The 19853-nt window shown below is 32.5% G+C and overlaps 1 protein-coding gene across 5 annotated transcripts in view; it reads left to right on the top strand.

Moving 5' to 3' along the window:
* Positions 1–19853, top strand: part of tcf7l (transcription factor 7-like protein) — an 81992-nt gene that overhangs the window by 51112 nt on the left and 11027 nt on the right. For all 5 annotated transcript variants that reach the window (XM_085493472.1, XM_085493471.1, XM_085493470.1 and 2 more), the window contains 3 exon segments: positions 13671–13824; positions 15197–15305; positions 18223–18252. In XM_085493472.1, coding sequence (XP_085349598.1) covers positions 13671–13824; positions 15197–15305; positions 18223–18252 — 293 coding nt within the window.

The following is a 19853-nucleotide window of genomic DNA, read 5'->3' as shown; positions in this document are numbered from 1 at the left end:
ATTGGAAATTTTTCGCACAAATTTTAGTGCGATATTTGATGAATTTCTGAAAGTTTTTTAAAATTTTCCTACATGTATTGGTCTTGATCTAAGTTATATGTTGTATGACGGTTTGTTTTGTTGAAAGTGATACAAGTTCACAATTCAAAGGACGTCCTGCAAATTCTACAGTCTAAAACCATAGTAAAAGAAAGAGATTCTCATTTTAGGGGATACCGGCACATGTACCACATTTGTACCATGGTTTAAATATAATATTTTGCAAAAACAATAATATATTGCTGAAATTTGAATAGGATATGATGCATGTACCGATATTCTTATCGTAACAATGTGATAGGGCTGAGGTTTCCACATTCACCACCTATTCTTACCACGCCTTTTCACCACTATTATCAACTTCTGTAACCTACCGCTAAGTAGCCCCATTAAAAAATCAGTTTGTTTCTGTGGAGGGCGAACGCTACTTTTACCAGTAAACATTGCGGTTGCAGCATCTCTGCCTCTAATAAAATCATGCTGCCACGCTGCTTAACCATACATGAAGAAGATTCTGTCTTTTCATATAGTAGCAGCCATTATTGCTACTTCATCCATTTCATACCGGTACTATTAATTAACCTTTAGCTTTCTTTTTCGGGATTATCCTTTTTACTCACGGACTGTTCTTGGGGGCTCACTAGGGACTATCCCATCTTAAGCTTAGTTTCATTTTTACCTCTTTGCATTGTTTGTGGTTCACAGTGAGTACTTGTTTTTCCCAAATTTTATTTTAACCAACATCACTTGGTATATACCATATTTCCTCAATAACAAGCAAATAAAAGTGCCATAAGCTAAAAAAAAAAAAATTGAAAATCGTTAAAATACTTATTACCGGTAGTCCCCGTTCGGACTTGTGTTTTGACCTCCGTGTGTCTGTGCGTCTGGACCTGTATCTTAGAAGTGCCTGGACCAATCACAATCAAACTTCACACATACATCATACATGATATTATACATATGCACATCAATTTGTTTTACGATCTGATTCAAGATGGCCGAATGGCGGCCATTTTTGTGCTAAAAATCATCAAAATCAAGCATTTCTCGGCTGTTTACAGATGGATTTTGTTCAAACTTGGTATATACATTAGACATTTTGTGACCTTGATGCAAATAATTTTGTTTTTCAGATAAGATTCAAAATGGTAGACTGGCGGCCATTTTGTTTTAATGAATGTGGTTCTCGTCCCATATCTCTGACTTGCTTTCACTGATTATGTTCAAATTTTAAATATTCATTATACATCATGTCATAGATGGACAGATATATTGGTTTGACGATCCTATTCAAAATGGCCAAATTGTGACCATTTTTGTGCTAAAAAATCATCAAATATCAAGCATTTCTGGCATTTATGGATGGATTTCGTTCAAACTTGCTACATATATTAGACATTACAGGTTCCTGGTGCACATCATTCATTTTTCAGATCGGATTCAAAATGGCTGTCTGGTGGCCATTTTGTTTTAATGAATGGACTTCTAGAGCCATATCTCTGACCTGCTTTCACTGATTATATTCAAATTTTATATATTCATTATACATCATGTTATATATATATATATATATATATATATATATCTCAATATGGACAAGTACCTGTTTGACGATCAGATACAAATGTCAATCATTTTAATGTTAAAAAATCATATTCCTGACATGGTTATATTCCAGCTATATTACTATAAACAAAACTATATATCTTAAATTTGATAACTAACGGGGACTATGTCATGCATGGCTTGTTCTTGCTTATTTTCGTTGAAGGAATGATCCAGTGAAAATAAAATGCAGCGATTATACCTTTTTTCCTATATTTTACATTCAACTCATCAATAATCAGTGACAGGGAATTCCATACAAAACAGCAAAAAATCTTTCCAGCGAAAAATGAATTCCAGCTAAAATAAATTATTTCATAGTATAACAACATAGACATACCTTGGTAATTTTAAATACATAAGCATACATTTCTAATATAACAACAAATATTGTATACTAAACTAAATCCACTAAATTAAATCCTCATGAATATGCAGGATGCCAAGTTCTTGGACTTGAAACTAAGGGAAACGAAAGCCAGTGACAAAATGCCTTTACTGTATATTGAAGGAACACCATACATATGTAAATAATGGTGGTAAATATTTTGTTCCAATTGTGAAAGGGAGCAACTTTCAACTTAATGTTATTTAGTATTAGGAGGGACATGTCAAAAAAGAACCAAATGAAGCCAATTCATATTCATCCTCCCTGTATCCATGACAACTATATAAATTCGGATAAAACCATAAAAATTCACAAGAATCTGGATATCTTTATTATTATTATTTTATTCTTTTTTTTTTAATAATTGAAAGATCGTTTTACGTGCGCGTTTTCTTGCATTATTTGATCTTTACCGTTTTCTTACAATTTGCTAATGGAAATAGGATCGTACAGGAAATTCCATGCTCATTTGAGCTGTTCTGTAAAGGGGATATGCTTTGCTGCAAACAATTCTACTTTTCTACACATCATTCAAAACCTTCTCTCTATCTCATAGTGTCAAATAATTACAAAATGTGGATTCAAGAAAAAAAAATATTAACTCTGACATCATTGTTGATGAAAACTGTTTCTTGAAGATTGTCATGATTTAATTTTCGGTATGTAGTAAAATTAATGCTGGGGTAGATGTGTGCAAAGGTTTAGGGAGCAACCTTCCATTTTTTTTGGAGGAAAATGGAGAGATATCACAGCTGAATAAAAACGTCTAAAATTATTCCTGTTGTATCACAGTATTTGTCACTGTGTAATGTTTATTTACGTAAAATGTTGTGATAAAGCTGCAGGTCATACTGGTGACTCCTGTGACCCTGATATATTGGCACATAAAGTAGATTTTGAAAGTCAAATTCTTAACATGCATGTAATAGCTAGTGGCAGCCATTTTGTGACTTGTGTGAGTTTCAGCTTAATGGGCTGTGGATATCACGACTTTGTGCATTTGATATTGGGGCCCTGACTACACATAGCAACATATATACATGCGAGTGAAATGCGCTATTTTTTTATGCGAAAATCAAATGCAGTCGAACACACAAAGTTGCCATGACTGTTTTTCAATCAGTATTTTTTTTTATCGCTGTGAAAGAGTGGTGACATTTATTGCATGAATATTAAAGAAACTTGTATAGAAATATAGGTACCGTATCAACATAGACGTTAAACAGAATCGCTGCACGTTTAACTGTTCAATATCCCTTACGAGTGGTGGCCATTTTGAAATTAGTCTAAAATTCTGAACTCTTATTTAAATTTTCTCAGAATATTGCAATTTTGTTCACATCTTGCGATTGACACTTTCTTTTATTGAAGAATGTTATTATTTGTAATACCACTGAAAATTACTGTTGCCATGGTGATGTAATTTAGAACAGTAGTCATTTTGTTTCATTTCCTGTTCGTAACGTATTAAATTTATACCAAACTAGTTGTTAATCTAATCTATAATATCTATACTTTTCAATCATTCTCACAAAATATTTCTGTAAAACAAATGTCACTTCGACTGCATTTCTTCGTCATTGGGACGTGGAGGTGGTAGTGGTAGTTGCATCAGATGATTATACTGTAAAATACTTTATTTTGCTTGGAATTAATTGAATGATTCAGTGAAAATACAACTTGTCAAAAATCAGTGAAAATAAATTCCATACAAAATACCCAGAATGTCTTTTCAGCGAAAATTAATTCCAGCTAAAATAAAGTATTCTACAGTACTCGAGGTTGGATTCATGGTGATGTGTACAAGTGATGAACACCTAGATAGCTGGATTTTTTGAGTAAACAATTGGAACTTGGAATGTTATTTTTGTGGTCATACACCAATTAATTTTTAGTTATCCGCAAAATAATGATCTGATATATTGCTACCACATGTTTTATGTTAATTTGTATTACATGTCATTTTTACTGTGTCAGTCTAACTAGTTTATCATAGACTGTATTATATTCTGCACAGTCTATGGTCACATTAAGCCACTTAGGCGAATTTTGTGGTGTCGGTGAAAATCAGGAAATTTGGAGCCGTGAAAATTTTACTGGGGTTCTATGGCATAAAGTGTCATTGACTTTCACAAAAATTTTGTCTGCATGATTGCTGTGAAATCGCATAAATTTCCAGCAGTGAAAATAAACACTTTACAGTATATAGAATTGAAAAAAATGAACAGAATTGCCATTTTATCCTATGTTACCATGACAACAGTTGACATGTTGATTTAAATTCACAACCTTTTTCTCCCAACTTATCAATTCCTTTTCAAATGATAACGCAGTTAAGAGTTCGACTGAACCTGTCGTATAGTCAATGAAAACATCAAGAAACAGTTCATCAATAAGCAAATTTTTTTTGTTTGACTTACGATAGTAATTCTCTGTATCATTATGCTGCCAATGTTCTTTGAAACAAATAATTTTTTTTACAAAAGTGGTCTATTACTTACTTAGATTGGTGCCTCTAATTGCCGTTTGAAAACGACATCCAATAATACTGTTATTGGTTCTAAGCTTTGGATTTTTCACATTTATTCGCTTCTGTTGACGACTGTGCCTGGCAGGAAATAATAGTGGGACAAGATAGTGGGGAATTTCCTTCTTATTTATTAAGTTGTACCTCCGTGAATGCTGCTAATTTAACAGGAGACATATATATATATATATATATATGATATTGCCCTCTATAGTTGAAAAACTTAAATGGTGTCTAATCCCACACTGTGAGCTCCCAGTCTTTTCAATCACATCATGCATTTTTTTTTTTTCAAATATTTCAATGTGTGTTATATCCAGAATTTCACACATTTTGATATTTTCTGTTTCTCCGCTTTCGTTTTGGGTGGACTCTTATCATTCGTCATTTTTATCGGCATTGTTTAGCAAAGGTACAAGAGGAGGTAATGTGCAAGACTAGAATCAAAAGAATAAGACTTGTATAAAAAAATGCATGCTGATAAGGTGTTAAGCGAGTCTGCATTTTCATTCAATATCCCAACAAAAGCATTCATGGGAAGAATATGTTGTCATGGAAATTAACACGAGAAAGCATATAATGAATTCTGATCATGGATATCATGAGACACTTTATTGTTATTTGAAAATTCAACAATAAATTGTGTGAATTGATATATCTAGTCTTGAAGACATTAACATTTTTATTGGAATTCGTTTTAGATCTTAAACTTGGATATCTCTTGATTGTGTTTATGGAGCCAATCAGAGCCCTCTACTTAACTTTGTTGAAATCGTCTGGTATTGAAATGTGACCACTAGGTGGCGCTGTGCCTATGTGTATGCAGTTTAATAAGATCAGAGTTCAGATATCACTTATTTGCATATTGATAGTAATTTGCATATGCATGTTTCCTGCCACAATACGTTTTTGTGACATCAAGTTTACCTGACTTTGCAATTTTTGATTAAAATTTTCTGAAAATCAGATAATGTAAATTGAGAAAAATGGTCATACTGATTTGTTTAACTCATTAAAAGGTGGATAGACAGTGGGGGTGATTTATTATATTTTTTGCTGGTTGACATAATCGCATTCAACTAACATATGATAATGCTTTGTTTTATTTTATTTTGTAAGCATTCACAAATTATTTACTCTTCTTTGTTTTTTACGGTGCCTTGTTAAAATATAAAAACTGTTTATTGTACATAATGTTGCACACACAAACAAAAAAATGATGGCTTTTAACCTTTTTACCACCAGTTCCCGCTTCTCATCACAAATTCACAAAATAGTCCCGTTTATAGCCTGCACTTTAATTCAGAAGATTTGAAAAAAAATAGCCATGAGTAAAAACTGAAAATTTAATGAAATTGTGTCTGTTGTCTTCAAAATTAGGATTCATTTCCAGAAATATTGAAGAATATAAGAAACAAGTTAAAAAAAATTGAGCGAGAAAGTCTGGTGGTGAAAAGGTTAAGGGTTACCTCTGTTTTTTATGTATTTTTTATTTTGCACCAAGCAAACTTAATTTTCAATTGATTACAGAAATTTACCTTTTTTTAAAAAAAATATATAATTTCTAAATTCAAAATTGGTGCTCAAAAACAATTCATGGGGGATTTTTAAAATTCCTGAGATGTTTCCACCCCCAATTCTAGAAAAAAGCTTTATTCCAAACTACAACTTTGTCATGTGTTTTTCATTCATGAATTTGTGTTTATATATTTGCTTTGTCGGAGAATTGTAAAGAATTGTACGAACTAGTCTGTTTTCACATCAAGACAATTTAGAAACATGTCTAATGTTGTTTTTATAAAAACATTGTATTGAGTAAGGTCAAAATATCATCAAACATCAATCTTAGTTTGCTGTATTTTCAGATTTTTGAATAATTAACTCAAACACAATTGAAAATTGTATTAAAAAGATTCAAAGTTATATTAAATATTAAAACAAATACAGTACTTTTTTCAATTTATTTGAAAATATTTTATTGGAACCTTTGGGACAATAAAGTCAATTTCTGTCACTTTTAACAAATTAAACTTCAATAAATTTGTTTCATATTTTGGCCAAAAAAAAATCATCAAGCCAATTAGAAATTATGACCATTTATGAAATTTTTAAAATGCCTGCACCAACATTTTTTGTGGAAACAATTAAATGATTTAAAAGTTTACTGTAATCGTAAATAGTTAATGTTTTTTTTTGCGACACTTTCAATGATGGTTTTGAAATGCAGAACTTGTCATGCTCGTCGTGTTAGACAAACAACGGTAATAAATTCATCTCCCACCATGGAAAACAATTTATCCTAAAATTGTTTAATAGTCAGATGAAACACACACTTTCTATCATTAAATCTGTTATCGGAGTAAATTTAGTTGCTATGTGGTTAATAAAAAGCTATTATAGCGAGTGGGAGGGGTAGGGTGTGGTTATTTTATTACGGTATGTTCTATACTGAGTAAATCTATGCCATTCATTGGAATCGTCTTTCGTGTTTTTTGACAGGTGGCTGCAAGCTTATCTGCTCCGACAACTGTTGTACTTTCGCTTTTTAAATAAGTGTTATGAGAATCATGGCGTATCACTTTTTTTATTGTGCTGTGTTTGTCGCACATAAACCTGCACAGACTTGTTTATTTTATGGTGCCGCTTAATGAAAGCAGATTTTTTTTAAAGGAACACTTAAGGGGTGCTTTCCTGGTGGTTCAATAAATTTGATAAGATAGGGAGTCTGAGTGACAGTCTGTTGTGTCATGTGATCAGTGAATGAAATACTCTAGTGGGCTGACCACCTGACGTTGGTCGCACTATGAATTGAAAAGTCACTCTTAGCTCTGGCAATTGAAGGAATTCATTGCAGCCTCTAGGGACAGAGTTTTACTTTTTTAGTTTACCGTTGTAAATCGTTTGAGGGGATTTGAGTTATAGACCCTACTCCCCCCCAAAACAAAATAATTTTACCCATCAGTTGGAGCACAGTTATTTGAGAAAAAAACAAATCGTCATAGAAACAATGTTATGATGGGACTGAAACCTGTTGAGGAATCCATCGATGTTGGTAGCAGCGTTGATGTGCATCAGACCAGCCATCGGTATTGCCGTTCCAGCATGCTCGGGGAATATGGTGACTCTGAAATAAGGGAGCTTCTTCGTTTCACGTCTGCGTGGAGGTGTTTCACCAAGCGAAATGTGAGTCACTACCTCAAAATAGGGGGTCAGTATGGTGAATGAGTGCAACCGTACCGTGAATGTGTTTTTTTGTTCTTATTTCTAAAGATATTCTCTGGATTTATATATTGAATTTGCTTTATTTATAACACTTTATAATTGTAGATTTATATTATTAATTCACACTTTTCACAAACAAATTTTAGTTTTAGTTTACAAAAAATGTTGAAAAAGCAGATCTTCTAGTCACATTTTGAAAAAATTAAACCTGTTTCATTGTTTAATTGTCTGTTTCATAATTCATGATCTCATCAACCTTATGAAATTAAAACTTGATAACAATTTAATTATTACATATGTGTTTGTGATAAAATAAATTAGTAAATTGCAACAAATATATTTCTCAAATTAACCTTTTTGGACCATGTGATTCCAGTTCAACTCTAGTTGGTTGTCTTGGAAACTCTATACTTGAAAATAATTCATGAAGTTAGTTGCAATGTAAATTTGTATAATAATTAAATAATCTCCTTGGGTGTGATCTAGTATGTGTAATATGTAACCATTTTTTCATGTAAAAATATTTAATTGAGGTGCCATGTGTTGGCTTATTAGTGCATTGATAAGCTGGTATCCTGTATCTGGGCTCTGAGGCAGTCTTGGGTATATTTCTGATAAATACTAAATGCTACTACGAGACTTTTGGTATTTTCAGTTGCCATGCTTTATTATTATTTTATGTATATGCTTCAAGATTGTGTCATGGGTGCTTTTGGGGTGGGGGTTGGTGGATTGGGGCTGTTTTTTTTTTACAGATCTAGACCAAAAATGGAAAACTTCAAGAATCAAATTGGATCAGTCAGCCCTAGTGAATCCTCATCACAAGTTTTATCGATATCAGTTGTTATTTGAGAGGTCCAAAATTTTTCACTTGAAACTATTGATTTTTTTCATATACTCGTTCAATTGTAGATCAAAATTTTGACAAAATTTGCATCAAGATTTTAAAAAATAAGAAATTATTCAGGCTTATTTTGTCAACAAAACTTTACCATGTGTTCGGTTTTAACAGCAATCTCAAATTTTGCTGTGTAGGAAAAAATCAGATTGTTGAAAAATTATATAATGTAATAGCAGAATGAGTAAGGGCCAACACAAATTATTAAATTTAAATTTTGGGAATGAAGGTTATGTTTTCCCCCCATCAACAAAATAATCTAAAAAAAAATCCTCGTCCCTTCTCAAAGTTGAAAAGTTGCCAATGTCAATATTTCTCTCTCTGTCCCCTTCTTTATTCTCTTGGACGCCATAGTCATTTTTTGTCGCCTTTCACAGAAAAAGAAAGAAAAAACATGCACAAATGTTTTCATAATTTCTTTTTTGGTCAAGACATGTAGGCATGGGAGAGATAATGTCAATTCATTCAAAAATTAATTAAATAAAGTGTTGAAAAATCAAAACAAAACAAGCAAAATGTATTATGAGACCTAAAATGTTGATAGCTACGGTAATAAGTAAGAGAATGTTTGACCAACAGTTTATAAATTTATTTATTATTTTTATCTTGATGCTGCAGTGTGTTCTCATTGGAAGAACCGCATGCACTACTTTCCATCAGAAATTACTATAGCGTTTTTTTTTTAATTTTGCACTTTTGACACTTTTTTTTATTATTTCACAAAAAAAAAACTTTTTTTTGTGGTTGATATTTCTTATTTTTTTGGAATACAAGTCTGTTGTTGACAATTGGCACCTTTTCAATGCAATATAATTGAGGGGGTTGGGAAGCTGACATTATGAAGGATGGATGGACTGTATTAACAAATGAAACAGTTGTTCCTTCATCATTCAAACTCCCCTGCAGATTAATCAAATATCTGAAAGACAGATTCATAGAATTTATGAAAGTTCTAAAAAAAAACAAAAAAAACACAAATATATTTTAGAATATGCGTTAATTTGGAATTGAGAATGAGTATGTCAGGAATAAGTTTTTGCGCGATTGAAAAAATAATAATGTGTAGCAGTTGTGGGATTATAACGGCTTTCTGTTTCAAAAAAATCCTTTGTTGTTTTTTACCACCTTTTTACATCCCAATTGTTTGTGTTTACTGAGGGAGAAAGCAAAATGATAAGAGACTTTGTTGGTTTGATCCCTCGCATCAGTGTGCTGTGGCTCTTGTCAAGTGAAAAAAGTCAATAGAGATGCGGGTTTCTATTGCAAATTGACCTCACATGACCTCCTCTCACTAAGGATTTTCACTTCATGTATTTTTGTCCAAAAAAAAACATGTATTCACTTTGACTTTCTGTACACATACAAATTCAAAGTTAGCGTTCAATGAACAAAATCGAGCACTATAAGAATGTCTATTTGCCTAACGATTTCACGTAACAAGTAAAAACAGGTTCTTCAAAACAAGACTGCTTAATGCTTCCCTCATCACTAAATGGTCGCATTCTGTCTAATTTTCAATCTCCAAAAATTATCATTATTAAATTTTCACTTTCGATGGAGTGATAGTCCCCCCCCCCAAAGAGAAATTCCAGCTAAAATTAGGTTATTCATTTAAAGTTATTCAAGGTCATTTCAGGTTACCTTATTTGCATATCCTTTGATTTTTGACCTTTAACCTATAAAAAATAAGATGTAGATTTTTATTAAAATGTAAATGAAGAATTCAGGTTTTCAGATTGTTTTGAGTGACTGCTTGTTTCATTGTACTGACAGAAAAAAATAAAATTCTGTTTCTTGCCAAGGACTTTAGGACAGTATAGTAATTCTCGGTCTCTGTCTCAAAATCTGTGAAAATTTGACTTGTGCTCTATGGAAAATCAGTCGTAGTGACTTTCGTGAAGTTCATGGGAATCACTATAATGCTGTTGCTGTTAACTCTCAGAATGCCCAAGTGATAGTTTCAGTACTTTTCACTCAAAAAAAAGAATTTTTTTTTTAAATGTTGATCAAGATCTGTGGCTAATAGAAAAATTATGTTAATTTCGTTCAAAATCAACAAAATTTTTTAGAATAAAACAAAAAATTTGACAAAATATTGGTAAGAAAATGTATGATATACTGGTACACAGGATTATTGGCAGAAATTAACTGATACTTTTGAAAATGAATAAATTCGCTGAAGCCCCAAAACACTTTTTGAGTATATTTTGAGGATTGTGTGGCTGTAGTCTGCGTGTTACGTGAGGTGTTGTGTAACTTCTTTTGTGTAGACAAACAATGGTCCAGACATCTGAGTAGAAAGTATAGTTTACATGTGACACAATGTGTCTGAGAATATGTGTGCTAGAAAAAAACATTTTCCACACTTTTATATATTTTTCTTTAATTTCTTTGCTAATTTTGGACCTAAATGGACGTAATTTTCCATTGTTTAGAAAACTTGATCAGAATTTGAAAGTCTTTTTTTTTGAAAAGTGACAAAATTTGACTTCTGTTTGTCTTCTGAGGGTTAAGAACAGGTGGTATACCGTACTCATCGTATCAAATCTCTCTTGTTGGTTGAGTCTTCAACAGAAATATGAGATTGCATTGATATTTTGATTCATATACTAAAACACGCTTTGTAATTTCCTTCAATTTTTATACAGAGTTTGAGAAAATAGTATATTTTCTCAGAAAACTAAAATTGATATATTGCCAGTAAAATTTGATGACACTACCCACTTAAGAGTACCAGTAACATGAATATGAAATATATAACACTATAGAAAATACGCTTAATACTTAAAGATCGTCAGTGGAAATCCCGTTGAAATCAATATTTAAATGTAAAGAGCCTTATCACTCTGGTTCTGTTTTGAGCCTACCCACAGAAATCTTTGCTGTATTAATCTCTGATTTGAGTTGAAAAATTAATTTTCGAACAACACGAACATGTTCAGACATTCACAGTTTTGTTGAATTTTCGCACTATTCTGTTCTGCTGTCTTGCACACTCTTTTCATTGTGCTCGCCCTTTCATTGGTGGCATATGTACGGGTCTGTTGCGTTTATGTTGGATTTAGACGGTACAATCTGTATCAATTCGCTTTACCGTATGGTTGCTTGTGTTCATAGTATAAGACATGAGCGCCAAGCTCCGGCTTCTATTGAAATATGAGGCGGTTAATTTTCACGGAATATATACTTTTCTGAATGGCTCGTTGGGAGGACGGGATCGGCTATTGTCACGCTGTCAGCATGACATGTGGTTGAGATCTTAATAAAGTGTATAATGGCCACAATTTAAAATTATCCTGTTATGACAGGCAATATGATTTTTCAAGTTGAATTTGTAATAAATATGATATTTTATTAGCGTTAAAAATAACAATTGCAGGTTTCACTAAAATGAAAATTATTTTATTTCAACTTGAAATCAAATTTCAACTCTACCATGCTATTACTTGACCAATCTGTGATGACAAATATCTGTCTTGATGAGTTGTTCATCCAATATTTTTATTTTGTGTAGCCCCTATAAATTCAAACTTGAAAAATTCAACAGGCTATACGTGATGAATGTGGTATAATTGTTTGTTGCTTCGCTGAAAATTGATTAAAACTGCTTTTTTTCAAAACTTTTACAACATAGCCTTTCGCTATCGCCACTGCTTTTCAGTACTGTAAAGGGGTTAATTATTCACTGGGTTTTAATTTGGCTTTTTTCGCTGACTGGAAAATGCGCTAAATTAAAACCCAGTGAATATGTAAAATTGAGCATGGAACACATTATCCAAATGATAAAACCGTGAATTTTAAACCCACTAAATATGCCTGAAACACTAAATCAGTGAAATTTAAACCCAGTGAAAATTAGTCATTTTACAGTACATTATACTGTGTTTTTCCATAAGGTGTAATTCAGACAGTAAACACAAAAAATAACTGTGAATGTTGTTGCTTCCTTTCTCTTCGTCATTTCAAAATCTTTCACTTCTTTTGATAACACTTCTCTTGTATCTCACATCATGTCTCGACAAAAAATTTGAATAGTCACAACAATAAATATTTGTGATTCTGTGATTTAATTGTGTTCAAGAGGAAGACATTTCCTAATAGTCATGGTGACTTCTTGTGAAAGGCACCGGTGACTAGCTCACTGCTACACATTTTCAGGATTTTTCTTGAATTTTAAAAATTAATGACAGTATAAGTAAACGAGAAATTTTGATGTAAAATTGGTAAATTGTAAATCAGTGAATTTGAAACATATTGTTGCAAATTATGCAATTTTCTAGTGCTGAAAATAAATCTTTTTAAACAGCCCACTCCCAATCCTGCAAAATAAGCAGAAATCTTTTTATTTTATAAAACAAATTTTGGTTGAAAAAAAATGGCTGCTTTAATATGGATTAATCCATACGTTATAATTATTTGCCAACACTGGTTTAGATTATGTGATTATCCCCTTCAAAAATTAGGATGTGAAAATTATATATGGATAATTTAAAAAAATTACTGGGATACAATGTACCTTGATCACTATGGAAAAAGCAAATTAAAAAAAAAACACTTTGAATTTGAAATACTAATTGACAGAAATTAAAAAAAAAAATTATAGTTAACCGTTTCACCACCAGTCTCCTCTTTTCTCCTCTTTTCATCACAAATCCACCAAATAGTCCCATTTATAGTCTGCATTTTTCTTCAGAAAATTGGGACAAAAATAGCCAAATTTTTTGAGTAAAAACTTAAAATTGACTCAAGATTTTGTCTGTTGGCTCCAAAATTAGGGTACATTTCCAGAAATATTGAAAAATATAAGAAAAAAGTGCACACAAATTTAGGTAAGAAAATCTGGTGGTAAAAAAAGTTAATAATGTGGGTGATTAGGGAGCTACGCTATTAAAATGTCTTCAAAATAGGAGAGTTATAGAAAGTAAGGTCTGACATTGGTGTTGATTAATCATTAATTGCTTATGTTTTATGTTTTTATTTTTTCTCAGACAAACAAGGTTTCTGTGGTTCACCCGGCAGGACACCCAAATCCTTTAGCCCAACTAACGTTAATGTACAACAATGACCATTTTCCACCCGGTACCACTCCACCACCTCATCTGGCACCACCTGGTTCACCGTTAGAGCTGGACCCTAAAACAGGTACGTCATGGCATATAAAATATTTTTATTGTTCGAAGTATGAATTAAAATTAATGAACCGTGCGTGTACAGCCTGTGAGGCGGAGGACACCAAAGCGTTTGCTAAGAGACAAAATCATCACAAAAAAAATAAACTGAAAACCACACATAAGGACAGAGAGTAATGTCAAACCCTGTCGTATATCTTTGATGGTTTGGGGATCAACTTGCCGCTGTTGAAGTTGAAAATGAATTTCAAAATAAAACACACATCCTTTTTGTTTTGTATGCTGTGAATTTGTATAAGCGCTTCTAGCAAACACTTTCAAAGCACCGATGTGTTTTCACATTTCGGTGTCATCTTGTCATTTTAATCTCCATAAACATCATATCAGCACGATCATGAACAGCAGTTGGATGGTGAATAATTTGACATCTATGACACGCTGTTGTTTACATCGTCTCGTACCTAAATTGATAACTGAAATTTTATTCTAAATTTTGATGACTTCAAAATTTTCATCTTTTCATTTTTTTAAAGAAAAATTAGTTTTTGTTTTTTTGTGTGTACGACTGTAGTCATTTACCCTAGCCTCTTTGTTATCTGACAGCCCTGCATTAACAAAATTCAAATACCGGTAGCTATTTGATTAGTTGAATTGTTAATGAGTTCAACGTTAATCATTTCGCTCATAAATAATATGTTGGTTTAAGTTTAAATAGCGACTAGATTGGGAAAATGATTTTGCTTTAATAACAAACTTCAATTTAGTCTTTGGATGGAGAGATTTACCATATTGAAATTGTTAAAATATTGTCTTGTAAATTAAAAAGGCATGCATCATTTCAAATATATGGGAAATGCATCAAAACAAGCGAGTACCTCGCATTCAAAAACCAGCCTTCACCTTCATCCTTGATATTCCGTATATGGTCAACTCATTTATTCGGGTTTTTGAACACCTGCATCTGCTGAGGATTGTGATTACAAAGAACATATTCTAATTCTTTTGTGGATGGAAGAACAAAACAGTTTAGCAGAGTAGATGGAGTCATAATAGCTATATAATGGCAACACATGCTATAACAGTTCCGGGGTAGAAGTCTCAAGTCTGGCAACATTGATTTGGCATGTAAAAAAAAACAAAAAAACTAAAACTGCATTTGTGTCATCAGAAGAACATATTACCACGGTAACCAAAATTTGCATTTATTGTATACCATATTTGTTCTATTAGAAGTGCATCTCCAATAGAAACACATAAAACAAATTTACATAAGTATATGCTCTATTAATAGAGCAAAGAATGATTAAATATATTCCCAGTCAATATCAAGTTTTAATTACGCTATGCAAATAATATAAAATAACAATTTAATGCAATTACTGTAGGTATGCCAAGACCAAGGCATCCAGGTGAAATGCCGCCAATTTATCCACCGTTACCTGGACAAATGGGCCAAATACACCACCCGATGGAAGTTTACACACAAGTGCAATGGTGAGTCTACCTGTGTGTCTACCTGTGTGTCTGTTTCTTTGTATCGTCCCAGTTTAAGCAGAACCATTGATTCACTTTGTAGTAAATATAATTCAGCCAGAACATATTATATCAGTATTTCATTTTTATTTTGCAGCAATGAAAAATTCATTGTTTTTCATAAAATATACATTTTTCATAGGTTTGATTTTGATTTTTTTTAACAAAAACCAATTGTATTCAGGGGTTTCGTTAAGAGCCGGTTGCCTATGCTGGTCTCACTGCAGCACTTCGCACTGCTGAGAGCCTTTTTATTTATTTTTTGACCTGTTGTTACAGGATGATGGCCTGCTATTAAATACATTTGTGAAGTAATTAAGCCTGGCAGTAACCAGTATTTTTATGAAAATTTTCTCCCTGCTTTCTATCAAATTGCTAACATTCTTTTAAACAGAAAGTTATCAACACTATTTTTACAAAAAGTTTTTTCAAAAGGTTATTTCAAACAAAAATACCCATGTTTTATAATGGGTATGCTGCCTTGTATCAGGGAGGTTATGTTATAGTCCACAGTCTCTTTACTTAAAGCTTGTGGTATTCCTTATTGGGTTAAGGAATATTTCCTGTCCAAGTTGCTGTCAAAGTTGTTTCATTTCCATATCCTTGTTACTTGTCTATATCGTTGTTGCTACAAGTGGTGGATTTACCTGTAACTTACTTTCTCTGCTACACTCTTGAAGTAAGTAACGACCACTTAAGCAACCACTGAAAGAAGGTCCAGGCGAATCTGCCTCAGTCTTACCGTCGGGTAAGAAGCCAGTCAGTTCTATGACTGTTAAAAAGCAATTTATCGGGAATTCACATGTTTTTTTGAGAAATTTGAACATTTAATTTGTAAATGCTTCTGTGAGAATTAGAGCCTTTTCAAACAAAATGCTGAAGCCCTTCATAAATCCAAAATCTGTCTAGTAAATACTTATTCAACTTATTCTCATGGAGTTATTTGATAGACCTGTGTAAACCAGATGATTTCTCAATTTCTTTTGATTTGGATCTGACTCTCTTAGTGCTAAAGTCAACTTTGGGCACCATCCACAAAATAGTTCCATTTATATTCTGCTCTTTTCCTCAGAAAATTTCAAATTTTTTGATCAAAAGCTAAAAACAATGTCACATTTTGTTTGTTCAGTCCAAAATTAAGATTGAATTCAGTGAAAATTACAGAAAATGTGGCACTCAAAGAGTTAATCTGAGAATGGACGTAAAATTTTCTCAGGGTACTGTAAACTTTGAACATGTGCTGAACTACCATGACGCTTTTAAGTCATTCAAAAATATCCTTACATTTTCAAATGAAAAAAATTCCAGGTCACTAAAATTTAACTGTTCACGTTATTTCGTGCCTTGAAGAGGGGTGCCCGTTTTCTTCCCACCTGAGTCCCCTACCTGAATATTAAAGTGAACATGCCCTAATCTGGGAATTATTTACAGCGTCTCAATAAAATTAATGCCACCACCAACCCTGTTATTTTCAAAATTTATTTTTTCACTCATGGGTTTTTATGTTTTAAAACATCAGATTAAAATTTAGATTTACCGTTCTGGGCTCTGATCATAGAACAATTTTTGTCTTTCCTTTTTATCTTGTATTTGATGTCTTTATTCACAAGAAAAACATTTATGCTCAACATCTTTATTAATGTCCATGTATACTCTGCAATAATAATGCAGATACTCTCCACCAGTTAGACACCAACGCATTCTCCACCAATTAGACACCAACGCATTCTCCACCACTGACAGAAAAAAAATGTTTAGAAAACTGAAAAAATACCCCTCTCGTTATTCTAATATATCATATTTTCAAGTAAGTGAATAAGTTTTTTTTTTTTTTTTTCGCCTTGAATATGTTTTGCATATTAATTAGACTAGAAAAACTAACAATGAACACACCAAATCACCACATGATGGTAGATATGAATAGCTTCAGCTTAACTTGAGCGTAACTGGTATTGTATTTATCCAATATGTGTTCCTCAAAAACATTGCCCATCGGTGCTGCTTTAGCAGGTGGTTTCTGGTACGCTATTACAGTCATGACAGGGTAATAATCAACGTTTTAACATCTCAAAAAACAAGTAAGACATTCGCCTGTGAAATGGTGTGACCATTCCTGTTGACATTAGCTACCCATTCTCCAAAACGTCAGTCTGGGTGGGGTATCAGATAAATACGTTACTATAGCAATACTGGAACTTTATTTAGAGATGGAGGTTTATAAATATCTTCCGCCCATCTTGATAACATAACATTTTTTTGATGATTTGACCACATTGTTGTATTTCTACGAAATAGGAAAAATTGGATTGAATGAATCTTTACGTAAAGTTATTTTTCAAATGTTTCAAACCTTCCTTGATTCTTTGTTTTTCAGTTTTGATTTGTTGTCCTCAGTAGTTTTGGTTGACAATTTGATGTGTCTTGGAAATAAGAATTGATTTCTGTTATTGATCTGTTAAAATTGTAGTGACAGATCATATAATAATGTGCGTCCAAACCTGTTTTTTTGTTTTCTTAGGAAATTAATTCAATGAGTTTCGCTGCAAAACATTTGATTTTACATTCGATTTCACGCATAACGCAGTGAATACAAATTTGCCTATTATTTGTTAACATTGAATGTATTTTTGCCCCGTATGGGAGCTGAATCACACAGAACATGATACAATAAATGTGATAGTCTAAAAAGGGTGGTGCACAAACTGCATTAAACAGGATGCGTGGACTGGTGCATCAAACAGGATGCGTGGACTGGTGCATCAAACAGGATGCGAGGACTGGTGCATCAAACAGGATGCGAGGACTGGTTCATCAAACAGAACGCGAGAACTGGTGCTTTATTATGTCTTAATCGTAATTTGTTTTGTTTTTATTGCAGGAGAAATTATTGGGATGCAAAACGATTTCAGTAAGTACACATATTTGTTATTATTATTTTGCATCATTGGCAGGTAATCAAAATCAGTAGGATGGTCACCACCACAGCCCCACAGTATTTACGCAGTGCCACACATTCTCCACCGCAGTGCTAGGCACGTATCGAGCATGGCATTGTAGACAATTGCGCATTTCAAAAAACCACAATGAAAGAATTATGTTCTTTCTGACCACAAATAATATTTCTACCTTGTGATTAGTTGTTAAATTTATTCACGAATATGTTGCATATATTAAATAACTGATAGTTAATGTAGGCTCCAGTCAAATTTTTAAATAGTGAGGGGAATGTTGTACCCTTCACTCAGATCATGCTAGAACATGCTCGTTCCGAAAAAGTTTTTTCCTAGTAAATGGACAATGAAACTAGTAAATGAGTACTGCTTGGAATGAAAATACTTTTTTAGGTAAACGCATAAATGAAAAAATCTGCTATCAAAATTTAGTGGACAAAGACCAGCCAAAAACTTGCATAGATTATTGTATCCTTTTACACTTTGAAAAAAGGTAGTTCTCACTCCCTTTCTCGTAAAACACAAAAAACAAATGCATTTTATTTTCTCAGAAAAATCAACTACAATAACTTTAAATTTATAATGAACCACATTGTGTTCTAGTTAGTTCCAGCAAGGCAAGTTTTCTTTTCCATGGTTAATATATAGCGTCTTCCCCTGATGTTATACATTTTATTTCCCAGAATGCATTGCATAGTCTCTTCCATGTATGCTCTTTGGCTGATTCTCGGTTATTGCTTGAAGCTGAGGTACAAAAAATTAAAAACTATTTGTTTGCCATCTTGTTTTGATGTGCTAGCAAAAAATGGGATCTGAACGAGAATTTTTTTTCTTTTTGGGGTTAGGAAACTGAGCTGTAAACTGAAGACTGAATCTTGGGTTTCTAGGTAACAATCTGAAAAATAGAAAAAATAATAATATTGTTTTAAATTCACCCATATAACCAATACAGCTCATGTCTGGTAATTTTGTGAACAATTTTATATGGTACATTTTATGAATTTGTTGCCTATTTTGCTAAATTTGTGTTGTATTTTAAAATTTAATTTATGAGTACTGTTAATGTAATATCAGGCAACAGGGAAAATAAAGATAAAAAAAAGTAATAATAACATTTTATGTTTGACAGTGCAATTTACCTTACATGAATGTGTTTAAAATTGTATTTAAATCATAAATCATCATAAATCCTAAACAAGTAAAAAGATGGTTGTTTTATTATGTATTTTTGGAAAGTTGGCATCGCATAAATGAAAATACTTCTCTCTTGATTTATGTAACCAAAAATAATTATACTAAATCTTTCTCCAAGCATAGTGTCTTTTTAGCACAACTTTTAGAAACAAACAGCTTACTACACTAAGTACCGGGTAGTCCCTCAGATCAAAGATGGCCGACTGGCATCCATCTTGTTTTTAAAAAAAATGATTTGTTGGTTTTCAAATTTGATACAAACATTATAGATATTGAGATACATGTTTGTAATGATTTGTTTCGTGTTTCATATCTCTGTACATTAGCCTTGACAAATGAAATTCAGGATTTAGGATACAAAAAA

Source organism: Saccoglossus kowalevskii, chromosome 19 (assembly GCF_978046115.1).
Source record: "Saccoglossus kowalevskii chromosome 19, keSacKowa6.1, whole genome shotgun sequence".
NCBI classification, from domain to species: domain Eukaryota; kingdom Metazoa; phylum Hemichordata; class Enteropneusta; family Harrimaniidae; genus Saccoglossus; species Saccoglossus kowalevskii.
The sequence above is the reverse complement of the archived record's forward strand: the minus strand, read 5'-3'. Positions and strand labels throughout refer to the sequence as shown.